This window comes from Peromyscus californicus, unplaced genomic scaffold, assembly GCF_007827085.1.
Source record: "Peromyscus californicus insignis strain IS unplaced genomic scaffold, ASM782708v3 Scaffold_54__1_contigs__length_277627, whole genome shotgun sequence".
NCBI classification, from domain to species: domain Eukaryota; kingdom Metazoa; phylum Chordata; class Mammalia; order Rodentia; family Cricetidae; genus Peromyscus; species Peromyscus californicus.
Genome location: NW_026294567.1, coordinates 179,314 through 199,111, shown reverse-complemented (window position 1 = coordinate 199,111; position 19,798 = coordinate 179,314). Strand labels below are relative to the sequence as shown.

General features: G+C 46.8%; 1 protein-coding gene across 1 annotated transcript; it reads left to right on the top strand.

Moving 5' to 3' along the window:
• Positions 1–532: 532 nt before the first annotated feature.
• On the top strand, positions 533–19,275 carry LOC128095954 (serine/threonine-protein kinase PLK1-like). The gene is given in 10 exon segments (XM_052714939.1): positions 533–937; positions 9,854–10,022; positions 10,901–11,039; positions 11,757–11,850; positions 13,247–13,466; positions 17,002–17,157; positions 17,917–17,994; positions 18,202–18,356; positions 18,454–18,654; positions 18,793–19,275. Coding segments are annotated over 10 exon segments (1,821 nt in total). The 3' UTR covers positions 18,997–19,275.
• The last annotated feature ends 523 nt before the right edge of the window (positions 19,276–19,798 follow it).

The window sequence follows — 19,798 nt, the reverse complement described above, 5'->3', positions numbered from 1 at the left end:
AGCAGGACTGCTAAGTCCAAAGCCTATCTAGGCAGCTTAGAACATTTTTTATTATTAAATTATTAAAAAATAAGTTAATTAAAAATTTAAAGAGAGGGGATTGCTGGAAAGATGGCTCAGCAGACAGGGCACCTGCTATGAGTTAGAATCCCCAGAAGCCACTTCAAAGCCAGAAGAAGGTGTTAGATCCTCACAGAACAATGAGGCACAGGTGAACCACATGAGCACTGTGTGACTGAGAAGAAGAAACCAGGACCAAATCTGGTCAGGCTGACAATCTCTGCGTATCCAATTAGTTCTTGGTTTCCCAGGCTATCCCATGAGCATTCCATGCTCAAGTCCCAACCCTGCAAGTTTCTTGCTCACAAGATACAGGTTTTAAAAGGAGCTGCACCATTAGAGCACTCACATGATGCAGAGTGCTGGGTGGCTTCCATTTTAAATCCCCGTGGCCAATCAACAACGTGCAGGCATTTGAAAGATTCCTAGTGCCTTGTTTGAATTCGAGGGGGAGCAGAGCAAGTTTAGGAGCATGAAGACAGCAGCCAAAGCTGGAAAGCTGGCTCGAGCACCAGCTGACCTCTGGAAAGCCAGGGTCCAGGGAGATGCAGGTCCCAGTGCCCCAGTGGCCACCCCACTGTTGAAAAAGATTCCAGAGGTCTTAGTGGACAAAGGCAGCAGGTGCCTTTATGTAAGGGGACGCTTTCTGAGTAAAGTAGGCTTTGTCAAATGCTTTGAGATCTCAGACCAAAACACAAAGGGGGTGTTTGCAGCCAAGATCATGCCTAAGTCTTTGCTCACACCCTCCCAGAAGGAGAAGCTGTCCAAAGAGATTTCCATTCACCGCAGCCTCTCACATCAACATGTCCTAGGCTTCCACAGCGTTTTTGAGGACAGCGAATTTGTGTTTGTGATTTTGGAGCTTTGTCGGGAGAGGGTGTTTCTGCTGCGGGGCTGGGGTGTTCATACAGGGAATTTGCTGGCAAAGGGCTTCTGATGCCTTGTAGTAGCCTATAGGAGTGCTTGGGTTTCAGGACTCTGGGTAAGGGCACGCATTAACAAGAGAGGGTCCTGTGAATGATAATGACCAGTGTATGGGCAGAATCATCAGGAGTCTGCCAAGACCTCCCTTTAATCCCGAGAGCTTAGTCCTGGTCCCATCCAGCTGGCCACCCTTTTCAGTGGGCTTCAGTAACTTCTTCCTTCTTCCTCAGTCCCTCCTGGAGCTGCACAAGAGGAGGAAAGCCCTGACCCATCTGGAGGTGCACTACTACCTAAGGCAGATAATCCTGGGCTGTCAGTATCTGCATCACAATCAGATCATTCACAGGAACCTTAGGTTGAGTAATGACTGCTTGAAGGAGGATCTGGAGGTGAAAATAGGTGAGGTGCTGTTAGCAGGCTTTTAGCAGCATCAACCCATTCCTTGTTCTTGTAGCCTTCACAAGTAAATGTATTCTATTAAAAACAATTCTTTTCAGGGTAAGGGCATGGCTCAGGGTTGGAGCACCTGCCTAGGGTCCCCCAGTGAGAGACTTGGGGCATGGCTAAGGGTAGATCCCCCACCTAGAATCCCCCAGTGAGGGGCTGGTGGTGTGGTTCAGGGGTAGAGCCTCTGCCTAGAATCCCCCAGAATCACCCAGGTGTAGACTTTTATCAATTTCCAGACATTACTCTCAAGCTATTATTTCCTAACTCCCCGACTCTTCCCTTATCAGTGATACAAAACTCCTTTCAGGAAAGAAAACCTGACTTCTGAGAAGAAAGGATCAATGCTCCAATACATCCCAAGCTCCCTAGCAAGGATGAATCACATCAGTGCTGTACTGTAGAAAATTGGGACCTCAGCTCCGGAGCATGCACAGAGGACCTGAAAGAGAGTCCGGGCCTCCAGTCTGGGAGGGGTTCAGGGAGTTGCTCTAAGGACCCCCGTTCTCTGGCTCAGATGCCTGTCAGCCCAGGCTCTAGCCTTGACCAGCCCTCGGGGGCGCCCCTAAATTCTGCCCTGCTGCAACCGCAACTCACCCCACGCCCCATTGGGAGGAGCATGCCAGTTTTCTGCAAGGTTCTCAGGGCCTAGGATGCAGAGAGGACCATATATTGTCACAACTCGAGGGTGTTTCTGCAGGCAGCATGCCAGGTGAGTACCAAGCTCGCACTTGGTGGGTATCTTCCAGCAAAGGGTGGTGTAAGGGGGCATGCCTTCGAGACTTCTCTCAGAGGCTCAGGCTTCCAGCCCCACTTGGAAAGCACTAAATACTAGCAGGAGGGGGGCAGGGCTACCGTAGCGCCCCACCTTTCTCAGCTCTATGGAGCTGGGAAATGGGAAAGCACCAACCACAGGAGGTGTCTGTGGTGTGCCCTCAGATGGGGCGTGGCCTCAATACTAGAGGCAATCCTCCTGACTTAACCTCTTGGGGACTGGAATTCTAGACATGATCCACCGTGGCTGGTTAAACATCTCCCCTTAACAGAGGATATCAAATTTTCTTTATAGAGACGATGTAACATTTTAAAGTCATTTAAGTTGAGTTTCACGATCAAATCTATGATGATCTTTCCCAGTTACTGTCCACACGTGATTTACATTTGTCTCCTGGACACATGTGTTAGCCTCTCTGTCATTCAATGTCTTTCCAGATCAGGCATTTTCAGTGCCTCCTAAACACCCCGAGTTCCTCATATTGTGGTGATCCCCGACCATAAAATTGTTTTCATTGCTACTTCATAACTGTAATTTTGGTACTGTTTTGAATTGTAATGTAAAAATTTTGGAACTAGAGGTTCATAAAGGGGTCAAGGCCCAAAGGTTCAGAACTGCTTCTTGAACTCCAGCAAAGTACTGTGGCCCCTGAACTTCATCCACTACCTTATTCCAGCATAGACTACGGTTAGTGTGAGTTCTTTCTGTTGTCTTTCCTCCCAGAATCTGCATGCAGTGGGTAACATTAATATGTTGAAATTGGTCTTGTTATTGTCACTGAAATATAAATGTCAGTTAAATTGACTTTTGCCAAACAAGAACAATATCAAATAAGGTACTTTAGGAAATACCTTGTGCTATTCACAGTGTTAGAAGTAAGAATAGCTATGTCAAAGTAATGAGCAAGTCTATCACCTAAAATTGGTATCTAAACCCTTTGCTGAATTCAAAGGATATTTTCTGACCTGTTTCCATGGTGTCGTTGAACCACTACTCTTTAGACACAATCTCACCATGTAGCCCATGCTGACCTGAAATTTGCACCAAAACTCATATTAAAAATTAAAGGGTTTTATCTAAATTTCATATTCCTCCCAGGGACTAGAAGTGTAGCATGCATGAGGCCCTGGGTTCAATCCTCAGCACCCACATAAACTTGGTACCTTCTACATGCCTGTAATCTCCTACATCAGTCTCCCAAACCCTGATAACCAGGTGTGAGGCATCAGACCCAGGGAACTGTAACTTCTGCTGTTCTGGCGTATGTAACTTGTTCCATACATGATTCACCTGGCTGTTAAGTTGTAGCGAGGTCACACATGGACATTTCTTCCTCTGTAATTATTCATCCAGCAAGTCCCTAATGACCACTAACCGGAAAACCCATTCAGTCTCATTTTCTTCTGCTCATGGTGTCTCCCAGCTTGCATGCTTTATTCAATTAATCAGTTCATTCATTCGGGTCCATTATGAGCACTGAAATCACAGGTTCTGCAGATTAAGAAATGGACATCAGCACCTAGTGAAAATTGTAGCTTTGTTAACCTTTGGATCTCCAGCTTTTAAAGGACCAGCCTTACAAAACATCCTCATTGACTCTTTCAGGGTCTGCTTCATTCACAGCTAAGCCTCTTACTGCACTGGCATGTAAATGACATGGGGACAGTATCCTTACCAACATCCTTTTATCTTTGTTTCATTTTTAATTAGCTTACAAAGACTGGATGGTCAAAAGGCTTCCTCCAACATCTTTAGTTTTTGTTAACTAACCCTTGCACAGTTTACCCTTCCCGCCCCACTCTCCCCTACCAGCCTGCTGCCAGCCCCACTTATGCCTTTAACCTGGAGTGTTCTCCCCCATTCTTTCATGCAACCTGTGTTTACCATCCCTTCTGATTATATTTTTTACTTTGGCCACAAGATATAGGTTTTCTTATAGCTTTTTCATATGCCCTTAATTCTAGTTAAGTCTTTTCCAGTGCGTCACTTTCCCATCCATGTTTGAACCTTCCCACTCCGAGCATCCCCCCTTTCTACCTTGACTTTTTAACTATATTTTACTAAATCCACCTGCCCTCATGAATCCATCCCCAATGGCCTGTCTCTAATTACCTGGCTTCCACATGTACTCCAAAAACACACAAAAGAAAAATTTCAAAGCAAGGATACCTGTGTGAGAGACAGTACATTTGTCTTAATGAGGCAGGGTCTCATGTACTCCTGGCTGGCCTTTTACTCACTGTGTAGGAAGGATGTCCTTCAATTACAGGCAGGCAGCACCATGCCCTATTTGTGTGAGTGTTGACGATGGAGCCCAGGACCAATTGACCTACATCCCTAGACTAGGGAAGAAACATACAATAGGAAGAAAAAAATTATGTGAACACTAAGTGTATCTTGTGTATTTTTTGAGACTGATCTTTACTATGATGCCCAGGATGATCTTAAAGCCCTGAGTTTAAGTGTTACACTTGCCTGGGCCTCCTGAGTAAATGACACTGTGGGTATGCACCTCTACATGAAATATGTTTCTTGAGCAGATTCTTGGCATGGCTCCTCTGCACATCCATCTCCGTGAGCATTCATGGAAAATGCTTCTGTGTATAGAAAAGAGCGGATGAATGGGGCCCCTGCTGGAAAGGTGGCAACAACTTCCCACTGACCTATGAACCCAATCTAGACCCTTCATTTAACCTGAAACTGCCTCCAGGAGCTGACAATGTTTGACCCTTGGTGCTGTGCTGTTCCATGCACACCTCGGCTTCATTTTTGTTTTGTGGGTTTTTTATATCTAGCATAGAACTGAGCTTCTCTGACATTTTTTATATGTTATGTTTTCATTTATGCTCTCACTACCTTTCCCACTCCTTCAAATAGACCTTCCCTCTCTCCACCCCAAACAGATTGACTTTCTGCGTTCATCTCATATACACCATTATCCTCTTTGCCTCCCTCCTCCTGTTAGGTCTCCTCCTCCTGTCTCATAGTCACCTTTCTAGATGTGCACGTGTGTGTGTGTGTGTGTGTGTGTGTGTGTGTGTGAGAGAGAGAGAGAGAGAGAGAGAGAGAGAGAGAGAGAGAGAGAGAAATAGAGAGATAGAGATAGAGAGAGGGGGGGTGGAGAGAGCAACCCCTAGATGGCACACTTTATCACATTCTTCCACTGTCTGCCTCACTATGGTCACTTAATCCTTTACATGACAGACAATATATAATTTACTGTCTCTTGAAACTATGAGAGAAAAGGGAGTTCCTAAAGATTTTAGTTCCCAGTTTCAAGTAGTCATGACAGGCTAAGGCTAGAGGTTATCTTCCTGATACCTGAGTCAATTCGCAATATAATGGTAAACAGATCTAATAATACACCTACTTTATAACTAAGCAGTCTGATGCTAAGATGGAAAAAAATCACAGTCTTGATCTTAACTCCCAGCACAATCTCTTCATACCACATTTAATCCACGATACAATTTCAGAAATGAACAAACAGATGCCAAGTTCTCCTTTCACAACCTACTTCCTGTTACGCCCACATCATGAGCCCCTCAGAGACCACCAGGAGTCCTAGTTCATATGCAAAAGCAAAGAACCTTTCATGCAAGATCCAGCTTGGGCTCTTCATCCATTCCGACACAGTGGTTGGATCAGGGAGTGCATTGACCTCAGTTGAGGCAGAGTTTTTAAGGAGTAAAGGATAGGGGTTAGGGGAATGCTGGATTCAGATGGGGGTTGAACTCCTGATTGGGCAGGAGTGAGGTAACAGAAGTTTCATCAAACAGTGGTTGGTACTGGCTGCAAGGAAATTGGCAATCTATATACAAAGTAAGTAAGCTATCTTTAATGTTCTAGAGCACTTAGTACTTGTTTATCTCAATTCTGATTGGTCTCCTGCAGGGTACATTTGTAGCTTTTCCTGGTTATTGTAATGGTGAGACCAAGTTCTAATATTGTTAGTTTGCAGCCTGTCATGGCTGCCCTAATGTTAAGTTAGGCCTCTTCGCTTCTCTATAAAGAAAGTAACATTCAGAGGTTCCCTTGCCTAGCAGCACTAATAGACTTTAAAAGCAGCAGCCAAGGTCTGGAGGAGTTGCATGTGTTTAAAAGGGAAGCTGTCAGGAGGTGTTTAGGAAGGCATTTAGGAATCAGAATACAGATGCTTTAGCATCAAAGGAGCATTGGAAGGAAATTAGCAGCTCTAGTGTTTGTCTGGCTTTTCAGCTTGCTACCCCAAGATTGAACTACCAGCTCCTCCCCAGCCTCCTCTCTACTTGGCAAAATAGAACACTTTTTAGATTGAAGGTATTGATTTGTTATAACATGGTGTCTTTCTTTCCCTTATTTAGTTTCTACTCCTAATAATAATATTTTTTTATTTTTATTTTGCAATACAATTCATTTCTACATATCAGCCACAGATTCCCTTGTTCTCCCCCCTCCCGTCCCCCTCACCTTCCCCCCCAACCCCCCCATTCCCATCTCCTCCAGGGCAAAGCCTTCTCCACAGACTGAGATCAACCTGGTAGACTCAGTCCAGGTAGGTCCAGTCCCCTCCTCCCAGGCCAAGCCAAGCAATCCTGCATTAGGCCCCAGGTTTCAAACAGCCAACTCATGCAATGAGCACAGGACCCGGTCCCACTGCCTGGATGCCTCCCAAACAGATCAAGCCAATCAACTCTCTCACCCATTCAGAGTGCCTGATCCAGTGGGGACCCCTAAGCCATTGGTTCATAGTTCATGTGTTTCCATTCATTTGGCTATTTGTCCCTGTGCTTTATCCAACCTTGGTCTCAACCATTCTCGCTCATATAAACCCTCCTCATTCTCGCTAATTGGACTCCCAGAGATCCACCCAGGGCCTAGTCATGGATCTCTGCATCATCCAGATCCCTCAGTAGTTGGATGAGGTTTCTAGCATGACAATTAGGGTGTTTGGCCATCCCATCACCAGAGTAGGTCAGTTCGGGATGTATCTCGACCATTGCCAGCAGTCTGTTGTGTGGGTATCTTTGTGGATTTCTGTGGGCCTCTCTGGCACTTTGCTTCTTCCTATTCTCATGTGGTCTTCATTTATCATGGTCTCCTATTCCTTGTTCTCCCTCTCTGTTGTTGATCCAGCTGGGATCTCCCGCTCCCCCAAGCTCTCTTTCCCTCGACCCTCGCCTTTCACTACCCCCACCCATGTCCAGGCTGTTCATGTAGATCTCATTCCATTTCTCTGTCATTGGGCGATCCCCGTGTCTTTCTTGGGGTCCTGTTTTCCAGGTAGCCTCCCTGGTGATGTGAGTAGCAGACAAGTCATCCTTGTTCCACATCTAGTATCCTGCTATGAGTGAGTACATACCATGTTTGTCTTTCTGAGTCTGGGTCACCTCACTCAGGATGATTTTTTCTAGATCCATCCATTTGTCTGCAAACCTCATGATGTCATTGCTTTTCTCTGCTGAGTAGTATTCCATTGTGTATATGTACCACATTTTGTTTATCCATTCTTCAGTTGAAGGGCATCTAGGTTGTTTCCATGTTCTGGCTATTACAAACAATGCTGATATGAACATAGCTGAACAAGTGCTCTTATGGTGTGGTTGAGCATTCCTTGGGTTGTCAGAATGGCTAAGATCAAAAACACTGAAGACACCTTATGCTGGAGAGGATGTGGAGCTAGGGGAACTCTCCTCCACTGCTGGTGGGAATGCAAGCTTGTACAACCACTTTGGAAATCAATATGGTGCTTTCTTAGAAAATTGGGAATCCATCTCCCCCAAGATCCATCTATACCTAATAATAATCTTAACTATGCAATCCAGCTCAACTTCAGGGGAATGAGAAAATTACAAACCCAAAGCAAAGCAGCGGGACTCAAGGACAATAAGATATTAATGCAGAAGGATGGGTGCCACAGTTGAATGGGTGCCCTCGGAGCTGCAGATGGGAGGGTCTGGTGTTTAAGGTGTATGTCAGTCAGAACTGTCACAGCTGTCCCATAGTTGGCAGTGGTGAGCTTCTTGCTGAACTTGCTCTTCTTGGACCCAAGGTGCTCATGGCTTCAACAATGCTCGTGTCTTCTTTAGCATTCCCAAGGACCATGTGTTTGCCACGAAAACACTGAGTCTCTGCAGTGCAGATGAAAACTGGAAATTGTTTGTCTTGGTTCATCATTTTCCATGGACAAAATACCATTACCTGAATGTTCAGGATGACATTCACATCCTTAAATTTCACCCCATGGATGGACTTCATATGAGTGACTATGGCACATAATGTCACCACCCAGACATGAATCCTGGAATAATTCAGTGAAAGGAGAAACACTCGTAACCAAATACTTCCTTTCAAATGCTCAGAGCAGCAAAGTTTTCTTCTACCTTGGGAACTTTGCAAATAGCTAGAGGAAGACTCAGCTTAAGGGTGGCTGTCTATAACGAGGTTGAAGACCACTGTGGACTTGACCATAGATCTAGTGGCCACAGGGCACATGGGCAATCTGCAAATAATCTTTTTTAAAAAGTTAACAGAGAGGCACCGTTCACCAAAGGATGGAAACTGATGCAAACTCACAGCCAAATACTAGAAGGAGTTCAGTGAATCCTAGAGAACAGGAGGAGAAAGGATTGTAGGAGCCAGAGGGGTCAAGGACACCACAAGAAGACTAACAGAATCAACTAACCTGTATCTGATTAGTTCTTGGTTTCCTAGGCTATCCCACATGCATTCAGTCCTCAAGTCCCCGCCCATCAAGTTTCTTGCTTACAAGATACAAATTTTAAAAGGAGCTGCACCATTAGAGCACTCACATGATGCAGAGTGCTGGGTGGCTTCCATTTTAAATCCCCGTGGCCAATTAGCAATGTGCAGGCCTTTGAAAGATTCCTAGCCCCCTGTTTGAATTCGAGGGGGAGCAGAGCAAGTTTAGGAGCATGAAGGCAACAGCCAAAGCTGGAAAGCTGACTCCAGCACCAGCTGACCTCTGGAAAGCCAGAGTCCAGGAAGATGCAGGTCCCAGTGCCCCAGTGGCCACCCCACTGTTGAAAAAGTTTCCAGAGGTCTTAGTGGACAAAGGCAGCAGGCACCTTTATGTAAGGGGATGCTTTCTGAGTAAAGTAGGCTTTGTCAAATGCTTTGAGATCTCAGACCAAAACACAAAGGAGGTGTTCGCAGCCAAGATCGTGCCTAAGTCTTTGCTCACACCCTCCCAGAAGGAGAAGCTGTCCAAAGAGATTTCCATTCACCGCAGCCTCTCACATCAACATGTCCTAGGCTTCCACAGCGTTTTCGAAGACAGTGAATTTGTGTTTGTGATTTTGGAGCTTTGTTGGGAGAGGGTGAGTGTTTCTGCTGTGGGACTGGGGTGCCCATACCGTGAATTTGCTGGCAAAGGGCTACTGATGCCTTGGAGTAGCCTTAGAGGAGTGCTTGGGTTTCAAGCAATTATGAAAAGGCTTCTAGTGAGGGTGCTGAGTGGGGTTGAGAAAAGACTCTGGGTAAGGGCATGCATTAACAGGAGAGGGTCCTGTGAATGATAATGACCAGTGTATGGGCAGAATCATCAGGAGTCCGCCAAGACCTCCCTTTAATCCCGAGAGCTTAGTCCTGGTCCCATCCAGCTGGCCACCCTTTTCCGTGGGTTTCAGTAACTTCTTCCTTCTTTCTCAGTCCCTCCTGGAGCTGCACAAGAGGAGGAAAGCCCTGACCCAGCTGGAAGTGCGCTGCTACCTAAGGCAGATAATCCTGGGCTGCCAGTACCTGCACCACAATCAGGTCATTCACAGGAACCTTAGGTTGAGCAACATCTTCCTGAAGGAGGATCTGGAGGTGAAAATAGGTGAGGTGCTGGACCTGCAGGTGCGTGGTGCCAGTACAAGAGGAGGCAAGGAGAGGAAATCTGGGAGAATGGGAGCCAGAGAAATGGAGGGCCGGTGGGACATGGAGGTGCTGCCCTCCAGAATGCCCTCTAGTCTAGAAATGGAGGGTGAGGGGCCCACACACCAGTGTCTTCCCTTTAGATGCATTTGCTCTTTTTGTTTTTGTGTTTGCTGTTGCTGTCTTGTATACCTCAATACAGTAGTTCTAAAAATAGTTTACTTGGGGGTGCCTCCCCCAATTACTACCCTATCTCATAGCACTGAGCCAGGTGATCCTCAGTCAGTTTCCTTTTTAAACTGGAGGTCTAGACGTATGCCATGGAGCAAGGCTGGCAGCATTCCCTTAGCTGTCTCTTTACTGACCTGAAAAGTCCTGTTCCCTTGAGACTCTGATTTGCCTCAGTCCCTATTCCCATGTCACCTTTCTTACCTTGTCCATCAGCAGTCACGAAGAGTATTTACTTGGTTCCCTAGTGCCTCCAATTCTGTTTGTCATGTGGTTTAAATTTCATTTATTTATGTGAGGGGTGGGGATAGAAGGTAACTTTCAGGAGTCAGTTGTTTCCTTGCACTGTGTGGGTCCCAGGGTCAACTCAAGCCATCTGTCTTAGAGGCATGCACCTTTACCTACAGAGCCATCTTGCCACTCTAGCCCTGCTATCTAAAAGAGCAGTGTAAAGGGCAGTGGGAGGCCACCCAGGGCCAGCAAAGTAGAAAGGTTCCCGGAACAGAGACTTTGGAGTCTGATTCTCAATGGTCAGACCTGAGGCAGCTGTCTGCAACCACAGATGACCCAGACCTAGCAGCTGAGCGTCCTCTCTTCTTTCCTCTGTCCCAGGGGTTTTCAGGCTGGCAACCAAAGTGGAATATGAAGAGGAACAAATGAAGACCTTTTGTAGCCCCCAGAACTTCGTAGCTCCCGAAGCAGTGAGACTGGGAAGTTTTGAGGAGGATGTATGGTCCATCGGGTGCATCATGTAAGTTGGGAACGGACTCAGGAGCTATGGGCCTCAATGGGGCTTTCTGAGGCACTTCACCCAGTTGACCTTACCCTCTGGATCCTTCTTCCTTATAGAAAGGCTATTTCAGGGAGCAGGTTGCCCACATGAAGCCCTATTTCTTTATCAATCTGGTGTAGGATGTAGGATTTCCTGTAGCTTGGACTTATGGTCCAGAGAAGGGACGAGAAAGTCTCTACAATTCTTCCTCCAGCTCTTTGCTGTTTACTAAAAGCATGCACAGATCCAAACCATCAACACCTGAGGGCTTGTTAGGACTATGGAATCTCAGTTCTGAACCTGGGTTTAATTGTGTCCCTGGCTGACTTTCAAGAAAGCTTTGGAAGCACTGATGAGCACTGATGGGAGAATCAGATCACCAGAAGGGCTGATGGTAGGCAGAAGTCCCATCATGGTGGCCTGTGGTGGATAGCAGTGGCCTCTGGGGTACTTGGAGTCCTCTATTACTGCAGCCCAGAGCTGGGGAATTCCTGACCCCTTAGTATCCGGGTGTTATCAGCTACATTCTTCTGAGGGCTTGTCCTAGTCAAGGTTACCGTGACACTAGACAGACTTGGAGACCATCCCCATCTCTTCCTAGTCAGTGAATCCAGCACAGCCCCCTTCCCCTAGACAATGACTTATGCATTTGGACTTTCCTGGGAGTTTGAGCAAAATTCTTCCTTGTACCTCCAGGTACACCTTGCTAGTGGGCAAGCCACCTTTTGAGACCTCATTGGAAAAAGAAACCTACCTCCGGATTCAACCAAATGAATACAGTGTTCCCAAGGTGACAGCAGCACAATTTTATTTTGTTTCACCCAAAAGCTATTCACTGAGCCCAGCTATATCCTGAGGACAGAGCCTTGCCTCTAGTATAGCCACAGAGAATGTATGTGTGAAGGCTGGCCTTGAACTCGCTGCAGGTTGAGTTTGAATGTCAAATTCTCCTGCCTCTACTTCCCAAGTGTTGAGATTATAGGCATGCAGCACCATGCTGGCTTTATGGGGTATACTGGGAACTGAACTGGGTTTTGTGCTTATAGGCAAGCACTCTGCCAACTGAGTCCCATGCCCAGCTTCCTGAATGGATGTAAAGTGCAGGGAGAAAATGGAGAAGAGGCAGACGTGCTTAAGCTTGGGACATGGACCATCTCCACCTAACTGAGCTGTGTTTAGCAGATGATGGCTTGACTCTTGTGAACCAGGTTTCCCATCTACAAAGTTTAAGTTTCCCCAAGGGCTTCCAGTGACAAAATGACATCTTTTTTTCACAACCAATGGCATACATCCGTTTGAAGGGATAACCCATTTCTGGGGACTAGGTCTACCTGGGACATATGACCACTTTCAAATTGGTGTCCTTGACTTGTATATAGAGCAGCTATGTTACAGAGAATCAGCTCACTGCAGACAGCATGGACTGGCTTGAGCCAGCTGGACTGTTGTGGTATAAGTTCTGGCTTTATCACCTAGGCTGTGTGTATTCTCAGACAGGGGCACTTTCTCAATTCTGAGCCTGCTTCTTCATCTAAAGTGAGGCATAGTAGTGGAGTGAGTAGTCTTTACTTTTGTGAGGCTGAGGCAGGGGAACCTTAAGTTCCAGGCTAGCCTGAGCTACATAGGGAGATCCTGTCTCAAACTATATAGGGGGAGGGAGTCTTTTAGGAGTTTTTGTGAGGCCCAAATGAATTAATATACAAGACTGCATTCCTGATACATAAGAAGCCTAGAGTTAATGCTCTGACTGACAGGCCTGTTCTAGGTTTTATCCCATATACCAGGTGTCCCACGTGGTGGGGACCCAGGTATGGTACCGCTCCCCCATTCTACAGATACGCCTTGGTGGGCCCAGAAAGCCCAGGCTATTTGTCAGAGCTGGAATCATGGGGGCGGAACTGGGATTTAAACACAGGTCTGGGGACCTGGAGGCCCCTCTGGTGGTAAATAACTAAATGTGCTTTGCAAGGGCAAGCTGGGGAAATCGTCCCAAGTTAATGTTGAGTGCCAAGTGGCAGGAAATGATCCTTCTCACAAGCAGGGTCACACTGGTCCTTGCTAAAGCTGGGGTGGAGGACCTGGTAGAGCTTATGGCCACTGAACTATGGTATATTTGAGATAGGAGCAGCCACATGTCAGGTGGGGTCCCTGTCTCATCTCACTTAGGCTCTGCTTCTCCCCTCCAGCACATCAATTCCGTTGCTGCCTCCCTCATCCAGAAGATGCTTCAGGCAAAACCCGCTGCCTGCCCCACCATTGAGGAGTTGCTCAAAGATGAGTTCTTCACTTCTGGCTATATCCCTGCCCATCTGCCCATCACCTGCCTCACCATCCCATGAAGGTTGTCAGTAGGTCCCAGTGGCCTGGACCCCAGCAGCAGGAAGCCTCTCATGGTCCTCGAGAAAGGTGAAGCTTGGTCTTGGTAGGGTAGACTGCAGAGAGCCTATATTTCCAGGGTGCATTTCAGGGTGCATGCACCTTACTCTGCCTCCAGAGGTGGGTCCTATCTTTGAGGTCTGGTCCCTGGGTTCTTCTGACCCTTGGGCTTGGCAGGAAGAACAGACTGAATCAACCCATTTGATCTGATAAGGAAAAAAATGGACTGAACACCAAGCCCAGGAAATTCTTTTTGATTATGTTTATAAGTCTCTATCGTCTCCTTTGCATGTTTTTGTTGAATGCTGGAACTTGTCAGGTATAGACATGGAGTATAACACGGCACCCATCCTCATTCTCATTCTCAGCCATGGTTCACTCTGCACCTTTCACCCCTTTGAGTGCTTGTGCTTTGTCTGTCAGGAGAAGGTCTCTCACTGTCACCAGGCTGCTCTGGAGTCAGTCCTCCTGCCTAGGGCTCTGGATTACAAGTTTGTCAGCACATCTCACTTTTAAAATGTCACTACAGCCAACTCCAGCAGTCTGCCATTTTACACTTAAAGTACATCTGTGAGTTCGAGGCCCGCCTGGTCTACAGAGCAAGTATCAGGACAGCCAGAGCTGTTAGAGAAACTCTGTCTGAAAAAGAAAACATAGGATTAAATAGGTAGAAGAATGAACAGGAAGCATCTGACCCTCTTTTCCCAGTCTTTACATTTCTTTTGATGTTTTCATCATCAATCCTCTATGTGTTTCTCTTAACTGATTAAGAGCAAACTTTGTGTTTTTTTTAAATTTATTTATTTATTATGAGGACACCAGATTTCATTACAGGTGGCTATGAGCCACCATGTGGTTGCTGGGAATTGAGCTCAGAACCTCTGGAAGAGCAGTCAGTGTTCTTAACCGCTGAGCCATCTCTCCTGCCCCAAGAGCAAACTTTCTTCTGTTAATGCTTCTGTGTATACTTCTTGAAAACAGACGTGACAGACATCAGCACAACCTTCAGGACTGTGAGCATTAATCCAACCCCATATTGTCTTCACAATTTCTTTTTCTTTTTTGTTTTCTTTTATTCCTTCCTTCCTTCCTTTCTTTTTTCTTGAGACAAGATCTCACTATGTAGCTCAAGCTGGCCTCCAGCTCACAGAGATCCACCTGTTTCTGCCTTCCAAGTGCTAGGATCAAAGGCGTGAGCCACCTCACCTGGTAGCATTCTTTTTTTTTTTACTCCCTCCTCCCTCCCTCCTTCCTTTTATTTATTTATTTATTTATTTATTTATTTATTTATTGAAACAGACTATGAAGCCAAGACTGGCCTCAGGTTTGAAATCTCTGGCCTCACTACCTCCTCTCCCCCCAGATGCTGGGCTTATAGGAGTGTGCCACTGTATTTAGAATTACTATTTTTTCTTGCAGTTTTATTTGACCTTAACATATTTCATTAAGGGTTGTAGTCTTTGAGAAGTAACTTGAAGGACCTTGCTTCTCTGTGTGGCTATACCACCAATTTAATATAAAGTTCTCAGTTTGTCTGTTCAATTAGATTTACATTTTTAGGCAAATGACTTGCGATGATTTAGTTTCGGTTTTGGTGCTTTGAGACAGAGTCTCATGTTGTTCAGGCTAGCCTTGAACTGCCAAATGCTGGGGTTACCAATGTGTGCCTCACCCTGACTCAATGACTTGGATTTTTTGGAATAATTTTAGGGCTATACAAAGTGTTATAAACAAAATAGAGCTGACTTCCTATGTGCCCTTCCCCCAGCTTCCTCCACTATCAGCATCTCTCTACCACAGAGTAATTACCAAAACTAAAACGTTAACCACAAGATAATCCTGTCAACAAACTCCAGGCCTCATGTCAATCACACAGATTCCCCATTAACATCACCTTGTTCTGTACCAGGGTGCAAGTCAGTACCGCACATGGCATTTAGAGACCTCAGCTTCTTAGTTTCCTCTAGCCTGTGACAGTCTCTGGGTTTTTCCTTGTGTCTTGTGACCTTGACACTTTCAGAGGGTGCTGATGAGTGTCTTTCCTGTTGGGTTTGTTGCTTCCTCATGAGTTAGGGGAGATTCTACATTCTGAGCAGGAATGCTGCAGAGGGAATGTGCTCTTTTCAATGTGTCGGGGAGACAAGGCTGTCTCTGCTACAGATACTGTTTTTTCGGTCATTGATAAGTATCTTGCAGGAAGTTGTTTGAAAAACTGCTGCCCATCAATTTTGGCACCCACAGGTGGGTCTTGGTGTAGTAATTATTTCTGTAATTATTTTCCCCTTTAAATTTTTGAGGCAGTGTCTCATGTGGCCCAGTCTGCTTAGAATTCCCAGTAGCCAAGGATGACCTTGAGCTTCTGTTCCTTCTGCCTCTGTCTCCTGAGTGCTAGGATTACAGGCATGGACCACCATGGCCAGTTTATAAGGAGCTGAGAATGTTAATTCAGGGCTTCACACTAGACAAGCACTCTGTTAATTGAGCTATTGCTGAGCCCCCTTTTCTGTTCCCCTTTCCTGTAGTGCTGGACTTGTGGTCCTATCTTATGGGGAGGTTTTAAAATACTGCTCCATTAGGATTCTTTTTTTCTTAGTAAAGTAGCAATAAATGAAAATGTTTTATAGACATTTTCTAGATTATCCAAAGGTAGAGAATTGTATCATGTGATATGTGATCCTGGAGTAGTCGTCCTCCATTTTCAATAGTTTTATTTGGACAAGTTTGATTTTACATATTCTGCAAACAGTCTCATTTTGTTTTTCCTGTGAATGGGTGTTTTACATGCATATGTGAATGTGTAGCACATGAATGCCTGGTGACCACAGAGGCCAGAAGATGGTCTTGGATCTCCTGGAACTGGAGTTACAGGTGGTTGTGAGCCTCCATGAGAATGCTGGGAACCAAAGCCAGGTTTTTGACAAGAATAGCCAGTGCTCTTAGTGGCTGAGCCATCTCTCCAGCCCCTTTTTGGCTAGTTTTAAAATCAGAGCTTGGATATTTTATTTCACACTTAAGTTCTTAATACAGAATGGTGGGATTGTTGTTTTTAATTGAAAATTTAGGGAATGTCCTGTTTCACTGGAGAACTGACACATGCTGGTTTGGGGAAGTGAATTGTTCAAGAATAAAGACAGCAACAGTGACCAGCACAGCCCCGATCACCATAGGCCATCTTAATGCTTCAGTGTGGATTTCATTAGACTCACTTATCTGTAAGCACACAAAGCAAAAGGCTTACACTGCGCTTCACCCATCCTTCCGCCTTCCTGGATGCACAAAGTGCCCTTCATTCTTTACTTGAATTGGTGCCTCCAGGCTCCCTCCCTGAGTGACAGCCACAGCAGGTGTCCTGGAAGGGCAGGCTGTTGGAGCAGAGGCCTGAGCTCCTGAAGCTTTGTGGCCTCTCAGTAAGCCCCATATACCTGACACACCAACGCGGTCCTGACTCAGTTCCCAAGAGCAGTGAGAGATGATGGGACTGTGGGAAGAGTGCTGGCTGTGGCAGGCAGGCCTGTGCTCCCTCCAGCGGTTTTGTGCCTGGCTAATGGCCATGTCACCTTCTTAGGTGTAGAGAGACCCTTGCCTGACCATCCCTGGGAAAAGGAGGAACCAGTGGTTTGGGGGACAGGTGAGGCCATCGAGTGCCACCTCAGTGACATGCTGCAGCAGCTGACCAGGGTCAATGACTCCAAGCCCTCAGAGCGAAGGCTGGTGCAGCAAGGTGAGTCCTGCAGGGGGCTTCCCATCTGGAGAAGGCAGGGTATCTCAGTCAGCAAGCAGATCCCCCATTTCCTGGAGATCAACATCCAGATGAGTTAGCCTGACACCCAAGGCCCTCCTGGTGTGCCTTCTGCCTGTTTCTGCCCCATCTCACTCTGTAGGTGACTGATAGGTCACCTCTGCACAGCTGTGTCTGTTGTCTCCTTTCTGCCCAGGGAATTAATCCCTTGGTCCTCAAGAGACTCAGGTCAGCTCCAGCCTCAGGGCTTTTGTGCCCACTGTCACCACCCTGACTCCCACTGCCAGCACGTCCTAACCTGATGTAATTCTCCATAACATTTCTTCCCAACACATTCATGCATCTGCAGTTGGGACTCGTGTGCACTGAGGTGGTTCTAGCGTTGCAGGAATTGTTGGGTCTGCTCAGTTTCTTCAGCACTTTAATCTGGGGCACTAGGCTTTCCACCAGCCCTGATGTTAATGACTTTGATTACTCTTCATCCCTCTGGTTGGCATGTGGGTCCTTCTAGAAGCCTAGGGTTTTCTTTTCCTATCCACACCTACCACAGTTCCTGAGACACAGTAAAGGGGCACACTTAATGAATTGGGACTTGACGTCCTGGGCTGCAATTTGGGTGTCTGGGTTTGTGCCATCAGAGCCCTCCACAGTCTTCATAGGGTGTCCCCCCAGCTCTGGGGAGGATTATCTGAGAAGACAGAAGAAGGGGCTGGCCTAACCAGTTCTCTGTTTCTATCCCAGAGGAGGCTGAGGATCCTGCATGCATCCCCATCTTCTGGGTCAGCCAGTGGGTAGACTAATCAATGAAGTATGGACTTGGTAGGTGTCTCCAGAATGTATGATGGGCAGGGGATGGTGTTGCCATAGTAGCCTTTGAGTGAACAAGTGAGTGATGTCTGTAATTGTGTGGCTGTGTTACCAAGAATTGTTAGGGCCTAATACATGCAAGCACTCTACTACTGAGCTCTTCCCAGCCTTTGTCCACCTCCTCCTGCCTTTCTAAGATAGCCCTCCCCCTGCCATTAGGGTATCAGCTCTGTTACAACAGTACAGGGGCACTCTTTAATGACTCAACATGCTTCGTCCTCTACAATGATGGCGACAGCCTAGAGTACATAGACCATGATGGTATGGAGTCTTACCCCACCATGAGCTCCCACCCTGACTCCTTGATGAAGAAGGTGGGAACTGGCTACTGTAAGAGGGTGTGGCAGGGTATGGGGGCTGCCTCAGGGTCAGGCTCTCATTCTGGAATCCCTGCCTCAACTCTCCAACCAGATCACTCTCCTCCAGCATTTCCGAAGTTACAAGAATGAACACCTGCAGAAGGCGGGGGCCAACACGGAGGCAGGGGCCAACACCACACCCCGGGAAGGTGATGAGCTGGTCCGGCTGCCCTACCTGAAAAAATGGCTCCGCACAAGCCGCGCCATTGTCCTGCACCTCAGCAACGGCACTATACAGATTAATTTCTTCCAGGTGTGTAGGGGCCTGTACTTGAGGTGGCTGGGTGGGGTGGAAGTGCTGTTCCTTTCACCAGGTGGGGAGCCTTCCTCCCCTTTGCCTCAACCTCAGGCACCAGCTGAGCTTTTCACTCACTCCCTTCTTCCCTCCAAGGACCACACCAAACTTATTCTGTGCCCCATGATGGCAGCTGTGACCTGCATCAAGAACCAGGACTTCCACACATCCTGCTTGAGCCTTCTGGAGGAATATGGCTGCTGCGAGGAACTGGGTAGACAGCTATGCTATGCCCACACCATGCTAGACAGGCTGCTGAGCTCAAAGTCTCCCAACAGCAGACTCCAGGACAACTCCTAGGCCTCCGTCCATTGGGCTGGTGCCCCTTCACTCTGCAAGCTCTGCCTGGGGCTGCATTGCTGGACTTCTGGGACTGCTGTTCAGTAGCCCTATCCATGGGGCTGGGTGGGGAAGGGGCTGCTATGTAAGTTATTTTTGTATATGTTTGGATCTGAGTTTATAACCTCTTCCCCTGCCCTCAGTCTACTGTATAACTTGTATAGATATATTTCTATTGAATTTGAGACTGTTCTTTCCTTGGCTTTATATTTATTCAATATATGTGCATATCTTTTCTTATCCTGTGTTTTTGTGAGTACCCCGAACCCAGTGTATTTCTCTGTTCCAACAGCCTCAGGCTGTTAAACTGCTGTCCAATATGTTGATGATCCCTAGACAAGGTTGAGCCACAGCCTTAACTCCTTGGTCCACCTTTGGGGCACCTGGTTGTCTCAGCTCTTTGACATCTGGCAGGACCTCCCAGCATCCAAAGTTGGTGACTAGTAGGGCAGGAAGAAGCTCTCAGAAGCACAGGTTCTCAGGGCATGGTGAGTGTGTAGCAGCAGCTTCATGAAGCGGTGTGAAATAATGGATGTAGCCAGCAGGGACTTGGCCCACAGCCTGGTGTACTTCAGTTGGGAGCTTCCTGTAGTGGTGCTTCTGGGGATGGTCAGGACAAGGACACTGACTCAGTTATGACAAGCCATCCCTGATCCATGTCCCACCTAGGCTCTAGAACACAATTTATTCTTCATGACATGGAGCATGTCTTGCACTGATAATCCTCTTTTAGGACTGGAACCTTTTCAGAGATGTGGGTGGA